Source organism: Onychomys torridus, chromosome 13 (genome assembly GCF_903995425.1).
Source record: "Onychomys torridus chromosome 13, mOncTor1.1, whole genome shotgun sequence".
NCBI lineage: Eukaryota > Metazoa > Chordata > Mammalia > Rodentia > Cricetidae > Onychomys > Onychomys torridus.
The window spans coordinates 11,162,322-11,185,088 of NC_050455.1; the positions used below are offsets into that span (position 1 = coordinate 11,162,322).

The following is a 22,767-nucleotide window of genomic DNA, read 5'->3' on the forward strand; positions in this document are numbered from 1 at the left end:
ACAACCAACAGCCAGACCTCACAGGCTGGAACTAAAAGCCATATGAGAGCAACCAGGTTAGCGAAGTACCGCCCTCTTAGACTTGGAAGTAATTTTAAAGTTTTTTGGGGCAGCAATGAAGACAAGATAGCTCAGAGCCAATGCCAAATCGAAGCTGCCTTTCTTCCCCCACCCCTCTCCAGATGCAGCAATAAGGACAGAATGTGAATTAAAACCTAATTGGTTAGTCATTATTTTGATGGCAAGAATGCATGTGTGGGGAAATTTCTCATCAGCACTGGTTTGAGTTTGAAAGGCTGAAGACATTTCAAATAATTCACTAGCTATTAGTGTAATGTCTCCTAAAGATATTGGAATAAAGGGGTGATTTTGAATCAGTGACAAAAACTAGCTTCTCTATATGGAGTGCTTAATGAAGACAATGGCTGTGAAGTATTAAATAAAGTGGAAGTGAAATAGTGTGTGGGGAGAATTCTTTTAAATGAGACACAATTTTGTATGATTGAATGTTCTGCACCAGGGACTGGCAGGGTTTTCCTTAGGGGCTTTGGGAGCCGCAGGCTCTCTGTTGCACTGCTGAGGTGAAAGAAACCACAGGCAGCATGTCAACAGACACTGATACAGAAACGTGGGCCTGCCCATAGCCCACAGCTCACTAACTCCCATACTGGATACTTACAAAGGACTGGCCACATGGCTTCATTTAATTCTCACAATACATACCTAAGGCGGGCAGTCTTACTCCATTGTGCAAGTGAAGACACTGGGAGCTCCAGGGGTTGTGCAATGTGTCTGTGGTTACACTCACTGTCTGTGGGTGAGACTGAACTCGGCTCTGAACCTAGTACCTGAGCAACACCACAGGTCATGGTGGCTTTATTTAAAGAGACATATGGGGTGAACACAGTCATGTGGCTGTTTTTTTGTTTTTTTTTTAAGATTTTTTTTTTAGGGTTGTGTGTGTTTGCATGCGAAGGCAGGAGCCCACAGAGGCCAGAAGAGGGTACTTGATCTCTGGACTTAGGGTTCCAGGTGCTTCAGAGCTGCCTGGTGTGGGTGGTGAGAACTGAACTTGGGTCCTCTGCAAAAGCAGTGTGCACTCGTAATTGCTGAGCCAGCTCTCCAGCACCAGGTGTGGCTGGTTTATTGTCAAGAGATGGAGAAGAGGCTAGACAGAAGGCTCAGCCATTAAGAGCTCTTGGTACTTTCCAGAGGACCTGGATTTGGTTCTCAGAACCCACCACCAGCAGCTTATGACATCTTGGAACTCCAGTTCCAGAAGGCCTGACTCCTACTTTTGGCTTCCCTGAGCACATGTGCCCATACATACATACATAATAAAATTTTTCATCACAGAAACCAAAAACTGACAGATATAGGAAAAAAATGTGATGAAGGCTGGTGGAGGAATGCTGTTCTAAAAACACGGAATTTTGAGACAGGGTCTCCTGTAGCCTAGGCTGACCTTGAACTTACTATATAACTGAACATGATCTTGAACTTCTGATTCTTCTGCCTCCACTTCTCATGAGCTGAGATGACAGGTATGTACAACCATGTCAGGTTCTGTATGGTTCAGTGGCTCGTTTGTCCTGGAAACCTGGCTCTGAGGACAGCACAAGTTCCTTCTGGCATTTACCTCACTGAGGGCTCATTTCTTTCTCCTCAATTTGCTTTCTGGATGCTGTGGTGCTCCAGGGCTCAGGCCCTAGCCCTCTGCTCTCTGCTCTCTAGGTTATGGTTTCTCAGTCTGGGTCCTAATTCTGGAATGGACAACTCTTCACTGCTGTGCACAGTGAATGCTCAGGAGCATCCCGGCCTCTACACACTGAGTGCCAAGAACTTCCTCCATCTCATAATCATGACAAAGTTACATACAGACACTGCCAATGTGCCCCAGGAACAAAATCACCTGCTGCTGCCGGTCAATGCAACTAGACCTCCAAAAGTGAGGGGCTATACACGTACACCCCAACTTCAACCTTTCTCCAAACTCAAATCCACGTCGCCAGCTACACACCGCATTTCTACTTGGAGTTAGGATAAACATTTGTTTGTTTATTGTCTTCCTCTCCTACTAGGCTGTCTCCCTGAAGACAGGCACCTGCATACTCATTGAGAATAGTTCTGGACAGACTGTAGGAGTGCAAAATACATTTGCTAGTTAACCAGTTAAATACTGCATAGGAACTTATTTTGTGCAGTTCACCAATGATGGGACAACCAGGTCAGCATTGTTAAATGTATCAAGGAATCTCTTAAAGTCAACTTTTCTTTATTAATGTTAGGCTAGAAGAAATGCTTGGTGAGTGTGGTAGCTCACCTATATTCAGTCCCAGGCAGCTAAGGCAGGAGGATTGCTGTGAGCTCAAGGACAGCCTGGGCTGCATCCTAAGACCTGGTATCAAGTATAAAATGAAACAAAGAAATTTCATTTCTAAATAAGTGTAGATAGTCACGATACAATCCACTGTACTTAATTAAAATTTTACTGTAGTCTTAGACAAAAGACAGAACTAAGGTTGCTGTTCTTATGATTTACTATTTTTGCAGTGTTGAGGAGTAAACTTAGGGCCTAACACATCCTAGGCAAGACTCTACTACTGAGATATATTTCCAACCTTGAGTTACTACTATGTTAAGATATTTGTTATTACTTCAAATTATTACAATATATTTCAATTTTGGACTCAATAAAAATGAATATTTATGCATGTTACTCATGAATTCATAACTACAAAAAATTTCAATAGTGTGTCTTATATGGCCTCGTTTAAGCCATTCTTTTTCTTTTCTATTTTCATGTATGTATATACAAACACACACATGAATGCACATGTACATATGGAGGCCTGAGTTTGATGCCAAGAATCATCCACAACCATTCTTCTACCTGTTCACTGAGCCGGGAACTCTCAGTCAAAAGCAGAGCTCACTACTATGACTAGTCTTAATTATCACCTTGCCGGGGATCCACTGTCTCCGCTTTCTGAGGCTGGAATCACAGGTGGGCTACCATGCCCACCTGGCATTTATGAAGGCTCCAGGGATCTGAACTATGGCAAGGGCTTTAGCCATTGAGCCATCTTCCTGGTACCTATTTCATTTGTGAATGGGGAGATAAAGGGTGAAATTTCTCTAGGAGGCTTAAATTTATCAAAAAACAATCCTCCTCCACTCCCCAAATCTGCTTCTTGGAAAACAGCTTCCATCTGAGCCTAGGTAGTGCTGTTTGTCATTTTGTTCTTTTTCCATGGGATGCAAGAACCAAGCATGGCATTCTTTACTTCCCCAGTCTGCCCACACCACCATTATCATGTCTACTGTTAAGTTAAGACCATGATTCCCAGTACTGAACTTCCTTTTGGGTAGCAGTCCACATCCCTACAACTGTCCTCAGTTAATTTACTTACTTGGGTGTAGTCACTAAGCATACAACATTCTGTATGTTTCATTATACAAATTTTTCAAGAGACAATAGTTCTTCAAATAGAAGGGAACATTTCAATGACTGATGCCAACTTGATGTGATGTCTCTTAAAACTTGTAAGTATTAAATAACTCATAAGATATCAAATATTGATGCTTGTATAGCTTGGAACTCAAGCAAAGCCCACCTAGCTCTGGATGTTCTAAGCTCACATTTCCTACACTAATCTGTGCCCTCAAACTTGTAAGTGGCACCTCTATTACACACACACATTTTTTTTGGTGTTGTGTATGTTTATGTTTGTTTATATGAGTGTGTGTGTGTGTGTGTGTGTGTGTGTGTGTGTAAGAGGACAATGCTGATTATTTTCCTCTATCACTCTCTACTTTATTTTTTGAGCCAGGATCTCTCACTGAATATAGAAGTCATCCATTGGCTTGGCTGACAGAAACCCTCCTGTTTGCCTCTCCAGCACAGATTATTGTCATGCATGGCCATGTCTAGCTTTTATATGAATACTGGGAATCAAACTCAGGTCCTTAGGCCACAACAAGCACCGATTTAGCTGCTTCCCCAGCCTGTATTTAATGAAAAAATTTTAAAAAGCTTCTAGAGGGACATCTTTAAAAATACTGTACATGAGGCAGGGTATAGTGGTGTATGCCTTTAATCCCAGGCAGGTAGATATCCGTGAGTTCAAGGCCAGCTTGAACTACATAGTGAGTTCTAGACTAATTACACAATGAGACCACGTCTCATAATATTTTACACGAGCAATATGTGATCAAAAATAGAATGTTAATCTTAAAAGCCATAAAAGATTTTATACCTGACTTGTCACCACTTAGGAGATAAATTACATTTAGAAAAGAATTTAAAAGTGTTAGCCTGACTTTTATTTTTTCATTTAGCTAATTTTAAATAAAAGTTTTAAGGGGAAGGTTTAGACTTGTTAAAACATTCAGGAAGCCAAGGTCAGCTTTCTGGGGCAGTTCAGTGTCAGCATTCAACTGGTGTGCTTAGAGCCCCAGTTTAATCTCCAACTGTACAAAACTTCAAAAACAAAACCAACCAACACAAAACCCTAGCTTCAACACTTTATGAATTAATGAATCTCAGTAAGTTTAAAAACAAAGAATATGCTCTTATGAACGTGGAAATGAAGGTTTGCTCTATTGATGGCTCATACACAGGGACACTGGAGGAAATGAAAAACAAAACAAAACAAAACAACCCCAAACCAAAAACCAGACTTTTTGTATATAAGTTAACCATATTCAGTAGAAGATTTCCCAAAGCACAAAATCTCACTAACTCTAGTAGTAAACCACAGAAAGCAGTGACTATCTTTAGAAGTGAGGAAGAATGGCATGCCCCAGCCATCGTCATGGGCAACACCTCTTGTTTGGTTGGGAGCTACCTGGTCCTGTGTTTCCTGAAGAGTGTGGGTGGGGTGACTCACTCACAGAGACACAGATGCTGTCTTGGGCCAACACCTCATGTAGCCTGCTGTTCTTAGAAACAGGTATGCTGACTCCTAACTTTTGACCTGTTCACAGAATCTGACTTAGTTGACTTCCTGTGTAAAAGAAGTAAACAGGAAATCCTTTCAACATAGACACTTGAAGGTGTCTGAACATGACTGTGGGGGTTGATGACAAAATGGAGCAGGTGTGTAAACAGTACAATTGGATCCCATGTGAAGGCTCTGCTGTTCTAGCAAGTCTGGCCAGAGGAGCTAGCTCATATATGGAAGCACACCATCCTTTTAAGAACAATGGGTGAAGAAAGCATGGCCAACACTAGGCTGTCTTGGGCAGGATTCTGAACATCAGATTTCTCTGTTCACTGAAACAGTCCACAGAGAATGGAGGGGATGTGTGCTGGTCTTGGTGCAGGCACTGGATGTGTGCTTGTGAGCTCTCCCGTTCCCCCTTGATTTCCTTTTAAAAAATGAAGTGTTGATATTTGGTTCATCATAGGTCTTTTGCTTCCAAGAGTGGAAAACCCAGCTGATCAGGGGCTCTGGTAAAACAGCTGTTGGAGATTGGAGGATGAAGTTCAAGTCAAAAACATCTTTTATTTTCTTAGGAATTGTGATGCTTAATATTGACTATGAATATAACAGGATAAGAACCAGCTAGGAGATAAGACTCTGGGCTTGTCCATGAGGGAGTTTCTACATCGGATTAACTGAAGTTAATCCATGGGCTGGGATCCCAGACCGAATAAAAAGAAGAAAGTGAGCTGAGCAGACATTATATCTGTCTGTGATGTAATGAAGCCAACCGCCTTAAAATTCCTTTCTGCTGCCATGACTTCCTCACTCCGATGGGACTGTCCCCTCAAGCTGTGAGCCAAAATAAGTCCCTCTTTCTTTAGATTGCTTTTTGTTGATATTTGTCTCAGCCATGAGGAAAATAAACAAACAATTTTACTTCTGAAATTAATAGTTTAAGTTCTAATAAAAGATGGTGGTAATAAATACAGTGTGTGGACAGGTGCTGGGTCATCACTACCCTCTGTAGTGTTTCAGGTGCTAGCATTCACCCACTGAGAGGATGGGATGTTCCCAGGAGGCATAGATGTGCATACAGAGTGTATTACACACTTGAATGTTACAGCATCTCACTGAGGGGTAAATATCTGGTTCTTCAGAGCTACCTTCACGTTGAACGTAATTTCCTCCATGACGTACACACGTTCAGGAAATGCTTTGGCCACTTCCTCTACGCTGTTGAAATACTGCACTGGCTCCTTTATATCCCGGTCTTGTTCCAGCAGCTTGAATTGTCCTAAAACACATAATAAGTGGAAGAGATGTAAGATGTTTATGCTGGACAGCTGTCACCATGGCGACAACATCCTCTTCCTTCAGGCCAGCTCTCCTTGGTTGTAGATTGCCATTCAGTATCATGTTAAAAAGGGTGATCACGTCTGAAGGTTTGGTTAAACTAGAATCTATGTAAATTCCGAAAATCAGTGTGAAAATGAAAACAAACTGTATTTTATCTTTTTCTGTTCAGATGCAGGGTTTATTATCAGGGCTCTAAAATTACCATGAATGGATGCTTGCTGACATTAGATCTCCAAGGGAAAACGCAGTCTGCTATAAACAACAGTAGCTCATTTTGTGTTTAGCAGTAAACTTTCTTGTCATTTAGTTTTAATATTACTTTCTAAAACTAAGGCCCTGGACCACGTAGAACTAATCTTTTGAAATTAATCTTTAGAAAAGAATAAAATCAGGGCTGGAGTATAGCTCCGAGTCAGCATCTGACAGCAAAAGGAGCCGCCGCCCCAGATGAGGCACCACCGCCCACCTTCAGCTACAGCAGGGGCAGCAGCGTGAGCTGGACGCAGCTCCCTTTCCTGAGTCAAGTCTTCCAGCTAGAGTTGGAGAGAAGGAATCAGTTGAGAGCGAGGTTGAAAGAAGAGGTGTTGGAGGTTAAAGGAGAGAAGACTGTCAAGTGCCAATGAGGACTTAGGATGCAGGGGGAATGCCCAGCAACATCCAATCACCCCTGGAGGTTCCTGGGTGAGAATTAAAAGAGAATTCAGAGAGCACAAAGCAAGGTCAGGGATGCAGGCACAGAATGGGAAGAGATTGGGATTTAGATTCTGCCACTGCCGCGAAGCCGCAAGTGAGTACAAGAATGAGGCGGGAGGGGGACTCAGGGTCCATGCCAGGGCGTGAAGCCGGCACTGCTCATGGACCTTGAGGCTGGGAACGATACCAAAGCTCTAGGGGAAGGCAAACAGACAGTGAAGACGCGCTGGGATCAATGGCTCTGACGTGGTGAAGTTTTGACTCTGGAGAGAATTAGTTCAAAAGCTTACAAAAAAGAGTGGCCTACTTAAACAGATCCCTGGGATACTCTAGACAAGCACAAAAATTACCTTTCAGAAGCCAGCCTAGCCAAAGAATAGATTAGATACACACTTGAAAGCATCTTTCCAGCTGAGATAGACAATCTCTCTGTGTTATGGGATGAGTGAGGGGACCAAGGCAGTTGTCCGTGGGAGTTAGACTGTATATTCACTTGTCTACGATCTAGAGAACATCTGACAGAGACTTAAGGTATCTGCCAACATTCCCAACTACCTACAATGGTGTTATATTTTGTAATTTATTATACGAATAAGAAATGACAGATTTGGATGCTGAAGGTGATTCAAGCTACCTATCAGGAAAGTTTCATGAAAATCTGTAATGTCACCTGCTCAAGTCTACCATTAGAGTTTAATTTGCGGTCAGTGTTTTAGGAAGCTGTTCCTAAGATAAGGTGGGACTTGTATGCATCTCAAACTCTCAGTAAGTGGCTAGCACCTGCTCAAACCAAGTTATGTTTATTTTTCTAGTAGCCACACTAACAAAAGGCAAAAGGGAAAAAAGGAAATCAATTTTAACAGATTTGGTTTAAGTCAATAGACCTAGACTGAATAAAAACATCACAAAGTTATTTCTTGCTCTTTTTGCACATACATGTGTGTGTGTGTGTGTGTGTGTGTGTGTGTGTGTGTGTGTTCACGTGTGCATGATACAAGGGACCCTCAGGTGTCTTCTGGTACTATCCACCTTATTTGACACAGGATCTCACTGGGACATGGGGCTCACCAGTGGGCCAGCAAGCCCTTGTCTCTGCTTCCCAGGCACCGGGGTTACAAGCATGCCCCATTTTATCCAGTCTTTTTATGTGGGTCTGGGATTGAACTCAGGTCCTCTAAGCACTCCACCAACTGAGCTATCTTATTAGTGTTTGCACTAAATCTCTTAAATTCAATGTGTGTTCTATATTTTGACAAAGTAGATTATTTTCTGCTCATGAAATAAGAAGGTTTACAATTAATATTTCCTTCTTCCCTCCCTCCCTCCCTTTCTTTTCTTCCTGCTTGCCATGGTACCTAACATTATGTTTTGTATAATGGTTGTGTGTATGTTTCTGGAAATTAAACCCAGGATCTCCTGTGTGCTGGGCAATCCTCAGTCATTTTTCCTTCCTTATGGTTTTGGGAACAGAATCTAGTGTGTGTGCATGCCAGGCATGAGCTGCTCTGCCGAGCCACACACCTAGCTCTTGGTTTCTTCATATAACTCCACCCGTTCATTTCTCTCCCAACATACCCCTTGTTCTTCAGGCATTCTTGAGTCATTTTTCTACGGTGTCTATGATTTTCTACAATTAATCTTCTCAAGTATAATTTGACATTTAAACACCACAGCCTTGCCTGTGCTTGCCACTCATTGTTCAGGAAGGCCAGAAATGCACATGTGGGGAGTTCTGAGACCCAACACACACAGAAGAAAGAGAAGAAACAAATACAGCAGCGGCAGCCAAATACCGCATAGCTTTTAACATCTGAACATACTATACATCAGAAAAAGATTATTTCCATTTCAGAATGCTTTTCAGATCATTTTGTAATATTCTGATTTTCATGTTTGTCTCTGTATGTTTTAATTACTCTCCTGTGATAGGCTATCTAACACCAATTATTTATAGTTCTTATCGTCTTCAAATAACTTCAAAATCTAAATTACTAAAACCTTACATGTGCCTTCTTTTCTTCTTCAGTGTTATTTTTGAAGCAAGGTCTTGCTGTATAGCCTAGGCTAGCCCTGTGATCCTTTGCCTCAGTGACCCCAGTGTTAGGATCAAATGTCTTCTTCATGGGCTGAGTCACAGTGCGTTTGTGACTTCCTATTGCAGGGGTTGGCACACTTTTCTGTTAATATTTTAGGTTCCACTAGCTAAGTGGCCTCTGGTGACAGAGTGCAAAAACAGCTACAAAAAATTTACAATCAACGAGAGCAGCTGGGATCCCATCAGACCACTTACAAAAGCAGATGACAGGTCAGAGATGGCCCTTGGCTCAGCTGACGGCTGTCCTGCTGAACAGAGTAGAAAGTACAGACCAGGATAACTCGCAAAATAAGACATCAGAATGATAATGACCAGTCCTCTTATTCTACATCACTGAATAGTCACACCAAGGTCTCAGGAGAACGTGAAATATGTCCTACACCACCAGTATCTCAGAATGGCAGTTTCCCTTTAAATGGGTATCTAAAGTCAATATCCGTGAGCTGTAGAAATGAACTTATGTTGGGATGACGATGTAAACAGCCAGACACAGGATGCCTCCACCTTCTGCCTGTGCTTTACAGGACCAGAGTTCTGCAATTTTTACATAGTTTCTCCTATTTTATAAATGATATGAAGGTGTCTGACTAGCCTGCCACACTCTAGGGAGATGCTGGGGTATGTCATTAATCTACATCCTCTGTGACTCTGTGGCCTGAAAATTGGAACTTGTTAGAACCCAGCCTCGCAGACTGGATGAGTTAAGGGCCAGTCTCCTGCCAAAAGTAAAATCAATTTATACAACACATATTCCCACGACCCCCACACAGGGGAACTAATTCTCTAACAGACCATTTCATGAATAACACAGTCTTTTGTGCCACCAAATAAAAACATGTGGAGGCTGTGGAAACATCTGTTCTGAGATGTTACTGTCAAGCTCTGTTCTTGGAGACGGAGGAAGCTGCATTGTCTTTCAACAGCTTTGATGATCTCATAAAATGTCTCCATTGTGAGATCTGGTCCATCTGTGGTACCCTGACACTCCCAGGAGCCAATCCAACACCAATGACATGCTCATTGATGAGAGTTTAAATGACTCTAAGGTGATGTCTAGAAAACAAAGACTCATGCTTTAGTCCATGTGTTATTCCTAAAACTCTACTTCATAATTAACATGTTGACTAGGAGTGTTATTTAGAAAATAGTCATTTTTTTTTTACATGTCCCTCAAGGCAGATATACTGGATGAACTTCACAATGCATACTATATTAAGCACAGCCGAGAGGCCCCAAGTCCTTCCCTTGACATCTAAAATCTAGCACCCTCGTAACACCAAGGGACTATCCTATAACAACGCTCCTTTCTTTCCAGGGGAAGGTTGTGTCAGACATGGAAAAGAGAAACAAAACTTGCTGATTAAAGAGAGGGACTAGCCGTGCTAAGCTGTAGCAGGGAGCATGAGAGGGAGGAGCGTGCAAGCCTATAAAATGTACTATGGGCTGGAAGCTCTGGGGGCAAGCATCAGCAGGAATTCATTCTGTGCCCAGTGAGGACCTGACTCCATGGGTCCCCATCAGTGTGGCAGTGAGCACGGCCAGGGGTAAATATTTTGTTTTTATAGCAATGCTTTTACTGTTTGCCATCTTGTCAGTACAGAGGTACATTTAATGTGTATAAATAAAAAAGAATGAGGTTAGTGCAGAGGTTTGCTGTGAACATCATGAGACCATAACTCATGTGAATAGCATCCTACTGATGTCCCCGACTCCCACTGTGGGAACAGTAGAACACAGAGGGAAGCACCAGGAAGATAAAACAGAGAAGAATGAAGGAGCATCAGGAGTGGACTGTAATATAAGCCCAGTCCAAGAAAGCTAGCATGAGCCAAGACTAAGTAAGCAAAGAGCCCTGAATGTCGACATGCTATGAAGGGACGGGCCTGTGTTCTTTGTGAGGCCGCCATGTTGGCTTTAAGGAGCAGTGGATGAGTGAGTCAGCTCTCCTCTCGCTTCTTCAAAGATAGACTACCAGCAGTAAGTTGGATGGGCTTGAGGCCACTGGGCAGAAATGGTTTTCAGTCGGTTAATTAATTAACTGATTAATATTTGAGACAAGATCTCATGCATCCTAGGCTGGTCACCAACTTGCTATATAGAAGAAGACCTTGGTCTCCTGCACCTCCTGTCCCTGCTGTCCTGATACTGAGATTCAGGCATGTACAACCACAGCTGGCTCAGTGATGTATTTTAAATGGCTCAAATATTTGAACCTTTGAACCATCGGGCCATTTCCACAGGTGAAGAAAGAAATGAGCCATTCCCAGTGAATGAAACAACAAACCAAATGCCACTTTCTAATAAATAAATAAGGCCAGGCAGGAATCTGTACTTATGATCAAGCTCTCACTAGCAAAGTGTTCTTGTTTTTATCTGTGTCTATAAGCAGGTTAGGGCCTCTCGAGGACTGGGATAAAAAGCAGGTTGCCAGGGAGAAGATACACACCTGTCATTGTCAAGAGCAGCAACTAACCCTTTTGCATGCACGTGTCTATTTCCACCAGTGGGAAGTCATTTACTTACATCCTTCACCAAGTCCAAGAGTGTCTGACAAGCCCAGCTATGTGCCTAACCCCACTCTTCCCCAAACACGAGCAGCAGTCTGTACAGACAGCGCATCACGGTGTACAAACCATCTTTGTAAGAGCGACACAGAATCTGACCCCACACATAGGCTGCTACCCATTTAAACAGCTTCCTCCAGGTGGTCGTTCAGACCTAGTCCAGTCTTTTGTAGCCACGGTGATGCCAGTGTTCTTGTTCTGGAGGTTCTGAGTATTTAATCCAAGCACACTGGTGGAAAATGCCTAAACGAGAACTTGCTGGGCCAAAGGGCAAGAACATGTTCATTCTTCACTCTGCCAAACAAAGTACAAATTTGTGCCCACTCACACTTCCATCAACCTCATGTTTTGCCTAAGGGTTTACTGGGAAACCTTTAAAAATCCCTGTCTATCAAATCTCTCACTGGGATTTGAATTGTATTTTTATTTTATGTGGCATGACACAATTATTATTATTTTTGTTTGTTTGTTTGTTTTTCAAGACAGGGTTTCTCTGTGTAGTTTTGGTGCCTGTCCTGGATCTTGCACTGTAGACCAGGCTGGCCTTGAACTCACATATATCTGCAAGGCTGACACAATTATTTTTAACTAATTACTATTTCACATGTTGGGGCTTTAAAAATTCATTTTCTTATTACCAGTTCTGAAATTTGTGCCAGACTGAGCTAGGGAGATGGCTCAGGCTATGATCTGTTTGCTGAGCAAACATGAGGACTGGATCTGCACCCTGAGTCTACATGGACAGGCGGCATAGTGCTGTGTGCCCACAGTCCCCATGCTGTGGAAGAGGGGACAGGGATGTCATCCTTGGGGCTCGCTGGCCAAGTGGTCTAGACAAACCAGAGAGCTCTGGGTTACTGTGACACCTTGTCTTAAAAACCAGCCAGAGATTGACTGAAGAAGACACTCAGTGTTGACCTCTGGCCTCCACATGTCCACACACATATGCACAAACATGCACAAATGCGTCACTACACAAACACACACAAAATAAAATAAAAGCAGGTTTGAAATGTGACAAGGTGGCATGTCCTACTTTATTAACTCTGTCTCTGTATCAGCTCTAGTTTCTAAAGCTATGGTTTGGGATAAAAGAACGAATTCCTTATAGTCAAAGATAAGGAATGAATCTCAAGACAAAGGCCCTCACCATTGCCAAGAACAGGAATTAAAACAACGCAGGAAGAAACCACCAGTCAAAAAACAACCACCCCACAGAAAGACACAATGTAAAATGGAGTATTGTAAGGAATTGGTGCTTCCATTGGGCCTTAATAAAACAAGTCCGACTATCACTGTCCACCCTGACATATCCTCTTTGAATGAACCTAGAGCTACCTGGATGTAAAACTGCATAATTCCTGCATAATTCTGGGATAGAAGTTTCACACAGTCCATACTCTGAAAATGGTTTCCCTACTTTTATTTTTCAAAAAGGGAAAATTATATTTTTCATGGTATCTAATTCATCATTTGTTTCTTTAGATTTAGTAGAAAATTCCTGGGGCAAATGTTCCACTACAAGGATAGACCTAATATGATCTTAGAGTTGAACGTGGCGGCTAACCCTTCATACCAGGAATCTCAACACTGTCTTTATCCCTCATCTACTGAAGTCAGGTTCCCTCGCACTCTCCCTTGTTCTTTTCATGGATGTTTTTGTCCTCAGCACTTACTGAGTCTATTCAGCTATCGACATCATTTTATAATGGTATTACAGCTTCCGATTTCAATCCATTCCCACCCTTACCATTTGTCATTACACTTTACCTTCAAATGCACTCAAGCTAAATCCATCTCACTTGATAACCGGAGCATCCCATAAACATCTGTACAATAAACAACAAAAGTAACACTATTAGAGAGCTATTGTTCTCTAATCTCTAACTGCTTTCCCTGATCTGCCTCTGCTCTGAAGGTTGAAGTGTGCCCAAAGCCAACACAGAGAGAATTAGAGAATCACACACCATATGAGCAGCTCGTTAAGAGTCCCCATCAGCTTTGGGAAGACAAAATGGAAAGCAGAGGGTCTGACCTCTGGATCAGAGCCAGCTCAGGATGGGACTTCACAGTCAGTCTGGTTTTGTCCCCTTCAGTGGTCCAGATGGGACCATCAGGGACTGAACAGACTAGGCACGCCAGAGCCTGTAGAGATTAAAGAATTTGCTTTGGTCCGGGCCGGTCAGGAGTAAATCGGATTGTAACTGTCCTGACCCAAATCTGCTGCTGTGATGCCCTCCCGGGGATGAGAGCGGCAGGATGAGGTGCCTTACCTCCTGCTGGAAGAATAGAAAGAAAGCTAGTAGCCAGAGGGTCATTAACATTAGTTTAGTGAATTCGTCTTTGCTAAAGTTTGAAAGTCTACTCAGGTCATCTCATTTAATCTCCAGAGTGACCTGAAATTGGGAAAATGATAAGGCCATATTTCATTTAAGTATGCTGTAGGGCCACTGAAGCATGGAAAGCCCATGGTGTGTCTGGGTGGGATTGACTCCTTTCTGTGAAAGTAGAATCCAGTCCCCTATGTATAATGTCTGGTACAGTGGCTAGTGCAGCCTGGATGAAGCAGCTGTTTCCACTAAAGAGCAAGAACACACATTATAAAAAGTAGGTTACACCAGGCGGTGGTGGTGCACGCCTTTAATCCCAGCACTCAGGAGGGAGAGGCAGGCGAATCTTTGTGAGTTTGAGGCCAGCCTGGGCTTCAGAGCGAGATCAGGAAAGGCGCAAAGCTACACAGAGAAACCCTGTCTCAAAAAACAAAAAACAAAACAAACAAACAAACAAACAAAAAGTAGGTTCCAATATATAAATGTCGATTTTATTTGAGGTAAGTCCTTAAGAAAGAGAAATATAATGAAATGACCTATTATCTACATAAAAACCAAGAGTACCCCAAATAAAACTTTATTTATTATTTAATTTGGAGTTGGACTGTATGAAAGCAGAGGGAAAACAAAGGTAAGCAGAAAATTAGGAGCAAAGAAGAGGTTGGGAGGGAGAAAGACAGACAAGAAAAAGACAGTTTGCACATATACCCCATTTCTACCCAGGTGAAGGAAAAGGACATCACACACAAGTACAGGCAGACAAAGTGTGGGCATGTACCACCCGGGCAGGCCTCCAAGCTGCACAGTCACTTTATAATGACAGGCAAAATGAGAGTGAGTGGAGTGTGGAATCTACGTGGATGCCTACGAGTTTGTGTGGTATGTGCTTCCCCTCCACGCCTTTGGAGACGTTTAAAGAGGAAGCAGAGAGCCGGAGACATGGCAAAAGGGCAAGGGTGGTGAGGATCCCACAAGGACTCTAGTGTCCCAGCGCCCCCCTCCACCGAAACTTCACCCCATTCTTGGCTTCTCGCTGCTCCCTCCCTTCCTTCCACAGCCCAATAGCAAACTCCCACACACCGGTGGGACCACAGAGGACAGACAGTGGGACAAGAGGCTGCGCCTGCTGTGGCTCGCATTCAGCGAGAATGCCTTGATTACAGAAGATCTAGTTCTTAAACTCTGTGTCCGAACTAGAGTGATTAAAACTCCATGTACAGAAACGGGATGTGTTTCAAAACCACACTGCACACCAGTCACCTCATGGGCTCAGTCCACTCCAATACAGCAACAACAAAATAAAAACATATTGTACAGGCCCTATGTTGTGTTTCTGGAAAGAGAAAGGACCCATTTCCACTAAATTCTTTAGGCAGAGATATTAGAGCAGTCTAGCTCTGAAAAGACACTGAGGAAAAAAGTTAAATCCGTATGCCTGTGTGAAAGACACCGATCTGAAAAGCTATGTGGTATACGATTCCAACCATATGATGTTCTGAAAAGGCCACACTGTGCACAGGGTATAATGACCTGTGGCTCCGGGGGAGGGGAAGGGAATATGGAAGCCAGGCAGTGGAAGCACTCTGCATGAGTGGCTTCAGGTCACTATGATGTGTCCAAGCACACAGGGTGTCGAGAGAAACCCTAAACGATGGACTTTGGGTAACAATGTGCCAAGGTAGGTTCATCGACTACGACAAATACTCTGTTGTGGTGTGAGATGCTGATAATAGGGGAGGGTATGTACACGTCGGAGTAGAGGACTATGGGAAATCTCCGCCAAACTGCTCTCTCTATAAAAAAATCATGGCAAGGCAGGCCCTTTCAATGCTTCATTTGCTAGGGCAGAGCTATGGGAGGGCTCTGTTCTCATGGCTCAGCACAGGCTTGGCTTGTGACTATCACTGGGTCTCACCTTGGCACAGCAGTTAGCATGTGGACGTCAGTAGTCAAAGCCTCTTCTCCAACGGTAAGAGATCTTGGTTAAGTCATAACTTTCTAGACACATCTGCTCCCTACTTCCATAATACAGGTCAGAAATACTGCCGTTAGATTTCTTAGTCTGACTAGATCTGCAGACAGAGCTCTGCACAGTGACAGAAGATAAGCGCTCAATGAATGCATTCATCAGTGTGGGGTCAAAGTGTGGGAAGAAGACAGAAGTGTTAGCAGTGGAAATGGGAGTAACCATGCTGTTATCCTAACCTTTCTCACGATACAAGCTTTCTTAGCTCTTGACAGTGGTCTGGGAGAAATTCCTGCAGGGTACAAGACATCAAAAGGTTCTGGAAATTTGACTTAGATAAAGAAATGACAGTTTGAGGTTAGATGGAAAGTGGAGAGAAACAAACTCAGAAGTATTCAGGGTGGCCCTCTGCTACCTTATTAGAGACTGGTCCTGAGAAAGACAAGGTCTGGCACGTACCACACCAAGTGCCAACTAAACCCTCTGCTCACCTGGAGAAGAGCAAGTCCAATCCAAATGACTCATGCTTAAAATATATTTGTGACCACAATGACTGAGGACTAGAGTCTAACCCTTATTAAGAATCAATCACAGCTGTGGGGAAAAACAAACAAACAAACAAACAAACAAAAAAACAAAAACCACCTTAAAATCCACTAAGAAGAAAAGGCCCTACATTATGGAAAGCCTCCTCATTCTCACCAAATTGTTTTCATTTCATTAGTCAATAGAGACCTGAACAATCCTGGGCTGTTCTGCTGGCTTACAGCTCTGTTTTCCTGAAAGTGCTTAATTGACCCTTCTGAGCAGCAAAATACATACCTTGCTCCTCCTCTCCCCAAAGCAGCAAGTGGTTCCCCTTCCCTCGCCAAAGAACGGCTCCCTCCTCTTAGCTTTAGTCTTTGCTGTGAACCGCCCCTGCTCTTGTTCCAATACTTCATTTTCCTCCAAATACCTCCACTTCTGTTCTGCAAAGAATTAGCTCACTGGGCACTCTCTGGTGCCTTTCAGGTTCTGACCCTGTTCCATGTTAAACAGGCTGTACTTCGTGTGGAGGGCAGGCCTCTGTAAAATACTCCATCCAAGGAGGGCAGTTATGTAAACAAGACTGCTGGCAAGATGTGTGCTGGGATCAACAAGGCTCAGGAGAAAAAGTGCTTTCAGAGAGGACTGACTCTGTCAGGGAACAGATGCAGTCTAAGCAAAACTGCCTTTGTCTGTTCGGGCCCTCCCCTCCCACTTCACTGTATTGTCCAGGCTGGCCTTGGAACTTAACATCCACCTGCCACAGCTTCCCAAGTGATAGGACTACAGGTTAGTGTCACCACCCCTGAGGATAAAAAGCAATAATCTTGTTTCCAATGTAAGATCAGGCTGTTAATAAACAGAAATCACCGGGAAAAGTAAAAAAAGTTAAGAATGACCTAGTTGGTTACTGCAATTTCTGCTATCACCAAAAGGGATCGATTTTTTCATTTTGAGCTTTTAAAATTTTATTTTTTTTTTAAAGAAAAATCAAGAACATTTACAGTGTTTGGTATATTTCAGAAGGCTACCTTTAGAATTCATAATATTTAAAAAGCTACAATGAGTCAGGTGGTGGTGGTCACGCCTTTAATCCCCACACTTGGGTGGCAGAGCTAGGCAGATCTCTGTGAGTTTGAGGCCAGACTAGTCTATAGAGCAAGATCCAGGACAGGAACCAAAACTACAAAGAGAAACCCTGTCTTGAAAAACCAAAAAGAAAAAAGTTATAATGAAAAGTCAAGTGCAAATTAATACATAAAGTATGGCTCTGTTTACACTGGATCAAAGAAAATGCACAGTAACACAATGTGTATCAGTTACCCTCTATGGGGTGAACTCAAAGGAATAGTCATAACACTGAAGTATTTGTTATTTTGATGGTGATTACTATGGTCTTAAAGTTTGATAATAAGCAGAAAGTGATCTGATTACAAATGGAAATTATGGCTGACTGTCTACCAATTAAATGAGACAGATGGCCAACAGGTAACTGGTGCTTGGTACTCACACATGTTCATTATTCATACAGCGGTTCACTAGCACAAGTGAAAAATGTATATACAAAGTTTATTACTCCATGACAGTTCATAATCAAGAAAAACTGTTGATTAAGAATATCCAAAGGGGTCTGGAGAGGTGGCTCAGTAGCTAAGAGCACTTGCTGCTCTTACAGAGGATATAGTAGGACTCTCAGCATCCACACTGGACAGCTAACAACCGCCTGTCACTCCAGTTCCAGGGGATCCAGTGCTCTCTTTCTGGCCTCTGGGATACCTGCACCCATAATATACATACATACACACACACACACATACATACATACATACATACATACACACACACATATTTTAAAATGTTATTCTTACTAATCACTGGGACATAGTTTTATATTGCTAGACTTCTGGTCATTTCAGTGTTCATGAATATTTTTGTGGAATGAATGAATTTACAGCTAGGAAGATAAAAAAATCTTAATAATATATGATAAAAATTGTTGCCACAACCAACTAGAAAAGATTGGTCTTTGGTATTGGTAAAGTTGGCTCATTCTACAGAGAAAAACCAAATTGGACTTCCAAAGCAACTATAAGTCAAAACAATGATTTTTATCACAATTAAGGGTTTCTGTCTGCAGAAAGATACTGTGGGAAAAGTTGAATGGCAGGTGGTAGAAAAGACAAAATGTAGAAAGGGCGAAACTGAGCAAAGATGAGTGCTGGGAAAGTCATCAAGAAGGTACCACCATCAATACAATGATGTCCAAGGAAAACCAACAGGCATTTACTTCACAATGTTGTGCTAATGACTGACAGGCATGTAAAGCAAAGCTGAGTAGTCCAACAAATATTAATAAGGAGTAACTGTTTCATACCTAGTAAGACTACACAGCTGTAATTTCCTAACGTAGGTAGGGATTCTTTTATGCAGCCCAGGCTGGTCTAGAACTTGCTACTTAGCTTCAGATGAGCTTAGACTTCAGGTCCTCCTACGTCCTGAGTACTGAGGATACAGGTGTGATGCATCATGTCTGGTTTTATGCAGTGCGAACCACATGCTAGGCAAGAGCTACCAACTGAGCTACACCCCCAGTCCTGCAGGTAAGGAATCTTGTTGAAAGATGGACAGAATAGAGGGAGAGAGACAGCAGCTCCAAGGAATGACCAGGTACCATTTAGTCAAGCTAACACTCCCTATTTCCAACTTCCAGAAATTCTACTATGTCTAAGTGCCAAAGGCATTTACACAGGAACATAACGGGAGAGCCTATGGGGACATTCAGCGCAGCATCATTTTAGTATTCCTTGGGTGACTGTAGGGAGCAAACACACCACAAAAATGGGATTTGAAGCAAGGCTAGATTTTGCTAAATGGAAAAAGAAATATGAGATTTATAACACTACTCAATTTACATAAATTAAAGATATTTGTGGGTTGGTGAAACTGCTTAATGGATTGGAGTACATGACAAGGACCTGAACCTGGATCCCAGGGTCCATGGAGAAGGTTTGGTGTGACTGGCAGATCCTTACCTCAGCACTGGGGTGGGTGAGGTGGAGGGCTGTGTGTACACAGGAGGATTAGTGGAGCTTGCTGGCCCAGTAGCCTAGTTGAAAAAACTGTAACTCCAAGTTTATAGAGATATACTGTCTCCAGGGAACCAGGTAGAGAGTGATGGAGAAGATGCCCAAGTCCTCCTCTGGCCTCTGCATGTGTAGTCCTATACATGTGCACACACACATATCACATATAGCACACAACTAAAAATGTGTGCACAGAAATCACAGAACCTTTACAAAAGCACTCCCAATGAAACAAGGCATAATAAACACATTTAACTGGCTGCCCATGGGTGGTGGGAAGGGAGTAAGTGATACAATAAGACAGAATGAAATAAAGTCTTCCCCATGCTTTCACTTGTTGAAAGAAAAATTAAGGCTCGTTTTCAAAATTAGCATCTGCTACAGAAGGAGAAGGGAACACTTCTCAGTGTCTTACAGGTCAAACACTGGGTTTGAGAATAAATCCAAATGCTCTTTTTGGAATCAGCTCTATGGCTTGTTGCTAGTGTTCCCTTCAAAACTCCACATAGGCCCACAGGATCAGCTTCTCAAAGGGTGATTCCTAGAACTCAGAGCCCAAACAAACATTGGAGCACAAGAATTCTGCTCCTCTCTCTTCCTCAAAAGCCCCTCGGAAGCCCACGAAGGGTGGCCTGGAGTCACGGTCCTTTCTGTGCTTACTGTTGACCTCTAGTGGAGACTTCTTAGCTGGTTCAGGGGTTGTGAAGAACCTAACATTTTTCTTTATATAATGTGAACTCCTAAGCATGAAACTATTAGTCTCAGAGAAGAAGATAAAAATAGAAATGGATTTCAGCAATTGATCCAAATGTCCACATAAGTGTTTGGTGTAGCAATGAAAACTCACAAATGTGGTCCAAACCATAGTGGATATACAGAATTACCACGGAGCAACCTATAGCAAGTAAGAAAAATAAAGCAATGGTAAATTCTACTTTTTTTTTTTTTTTTTTTTTTTTTTTTGTGGAGCTGAGGATCGAACCCAGGGCCTTGCGCTTGCTAGGGCACTCTACCACTGAGTTAAATCCCCAACCCCTGGTAAATTCTAAAGGAGTTACATAAACTTGCAACTGTTAAATGCTAAGTTGCACCCAAATCCTTGGATATCTCATTAAAATGGACTTCCGGGGCTCTATCCAATCACCCAAGTTTGACTGAGGTGTGGGGTGACAGGAGACACTGGGCACACCTACCAAGTGTACTGACACTTCACACTTGGTTCATCCTTGAAACCTCTTCCACTGTTGAAAGAGGGACAGATCACAATGGCATCGACGGAGGAGAGAAGGGATTGAGAAATTCAGGAGAGGCTGAAAGTGCTCTGGCTTTGCAGAACTAGAGGAGGTGGAGGGTCAATTTTAGGGGAGTTTTTTAAAGCCAAGACGATGAAGTAACAAAATGGAAACATATTGCTGTGGGATGTTCTGTATGTCAAATGTGTTGCTCTGATTAGGTAAAATAAAGTGCTGATTGGCCAGTAGCCAGGCAGGAAGGATAGGGCAGGCGGAACAAGGAAGAGGAGAATGGTGGGAAGTAGAAGGCTTGGGGGAGACACTGCCAGCCGCTGCCATGAGAAGCAACATGTAAAGACACCAGTAAGCCACAAGCTACGTAGCAAAGTATAGATTAATAGAAATGGGCTAAATATAAGAGTAAGGGCTAGACAATGGTAGGCCTGAGCTAATGGCCAAACAGTTTAAATAATATAAGTGTCTGTGTGCTTATTTTACAAGTGGGTTGTTGGACTAACAGGGCTTGGCAGGGGCTGGAGAGAAGGTCTCCAACTACAACATATGGAAAAGGAGGAAGAGGAGGAGGAGGAGGAGGAGAAGAATACGCAGAACCCCATGAGAGGGAAGGACAAACAGCAGGGACAATCTGTCTACAGGGCTTGATGATGGACCTATCTGAAGGAGGACCTGGGCTACATCTACCAAGCTGCTGCAGACTGCTGTCCCAATGGTCCTGTCAATTTGACATGCAAATCTCCTAGCTGCCACTCTGTGCTTGCAATCCCTCACACAGAAAGCTGGGGAAACAGCACATCTAACCGTTCCTTATGATGAAGCCACCTGCTTATCACGTCTTCAGAAAACCTATCATAGTTTCCGTGGACATAGAAGTATAAAGCCAGTTGTCCAAAGCTTTTCTATAGGTTGTACATGGGAGCTGGGGCTGCTGGGCTGGATCTCTATCATTACCCAGTGAACCTGTGCACCATTAATATTTACTAAGGAATGCCACTGTGTAAGGCTTCAGAGTCAAGGTGGTCTGAGTGCGGCAAAGTCTTCCTGGTGCTTTCTTCCACCCTTTGAAAACCAAGTGGCAAAGCCTATGCTGAGCCATAAAATTCTCACTCCTATAGGCAGAGTCAAAGGTGGATGCCAAACAGAACCAAGTCTTACCACTCTGAATAGAGAGGAGAAAAGAGGAGTCTCAAGATTCCAAGCACAAACTCTCTAAGGGAGTTGGCCCACTGGGCAGCCTATATTATAGCCCTCCACCCTTTAGTCTTTAGATGTCTACAGAGGAGGGAGAGAGTGGATCCCAGATCCTGTGTAGAAGCCTGGGCCCTACTGTTGCCAGCGGTGATGGCTAGTTTTATGTCAGCTGGACACAACCTGGAGTCATGTGAGAGGAGGGAGCACAGCTGAAAATGTCTCCCTAAGACTGGACTGTAGGCAAACCTGTGGGGCATTTTCTTAGTTAGTGACTGATGGTGGAAGGCTCAGCCCATTGTGGGTGGGGCATCCTTGGGCTGGTGGTCCTAGGTTCTATAAGAAAGCTGGTTCTATAAGGAACCTATTATCTGAGGGCCCTTTTCCAACCTGTTTTTTTTTTTTTTTTTACCAACAACATATTTTATTGATTAATCTTGAACTAATTGAACTATACTGCATAAAGAGCTTTTGTAAGAATGTATTCGTTTCCTGATAATAAATCAATCCAGATCTGTACAATTAGACAGGACAGGACAGTGACAAATAACAAAATGAGAAGAAAGCAGATCCTGGGCCCCAAATCCAGTGACTAAACCAAAGAACCAAGTTCAAGGTACTTTCAGATTTCCCTCCCTAGGGAGTCATGTTCTTCAGACAATTCCTTCTCAAAGTCTCTCAGATGGATACTAAATATAAAACCTTTACCAAGAGATCTTATAGTGAGTCCCTAGTGTCCGGGTGTAGTTCAGAAGACCACCCGGGCTCTTTCTTTCCTGGAAATGT

The 22,767-nt window shown here is 42.9% G+C and overlaps 1 protein-coding gene across 2 annotated transcripts in view; it reads right to left on the reverse strand.

Moving 5' to 3' along the window:
* Positions 1 to 22,767, reverse strand: part of Garem1 (GRB2 associated regulator of MAPK1 subtype 1) — a 178,518-nt gene that overhangs the window by 40,849 nt on the left and 114,902 nt on the right. For both annotated transcript variants that reach the window (XM_036204972.1, XM_036204971.1), the window contains exon 3: positions 6,095 to 6,225. In XM_036204972.1, the coding sequence (XP_036060865.1) occupies positions 6,095 to 6,225 (131 nt within the window). The remainder of the gene's footprint in view (positions 1 to 6,094; positions 6,226 to 22,767) is intronic.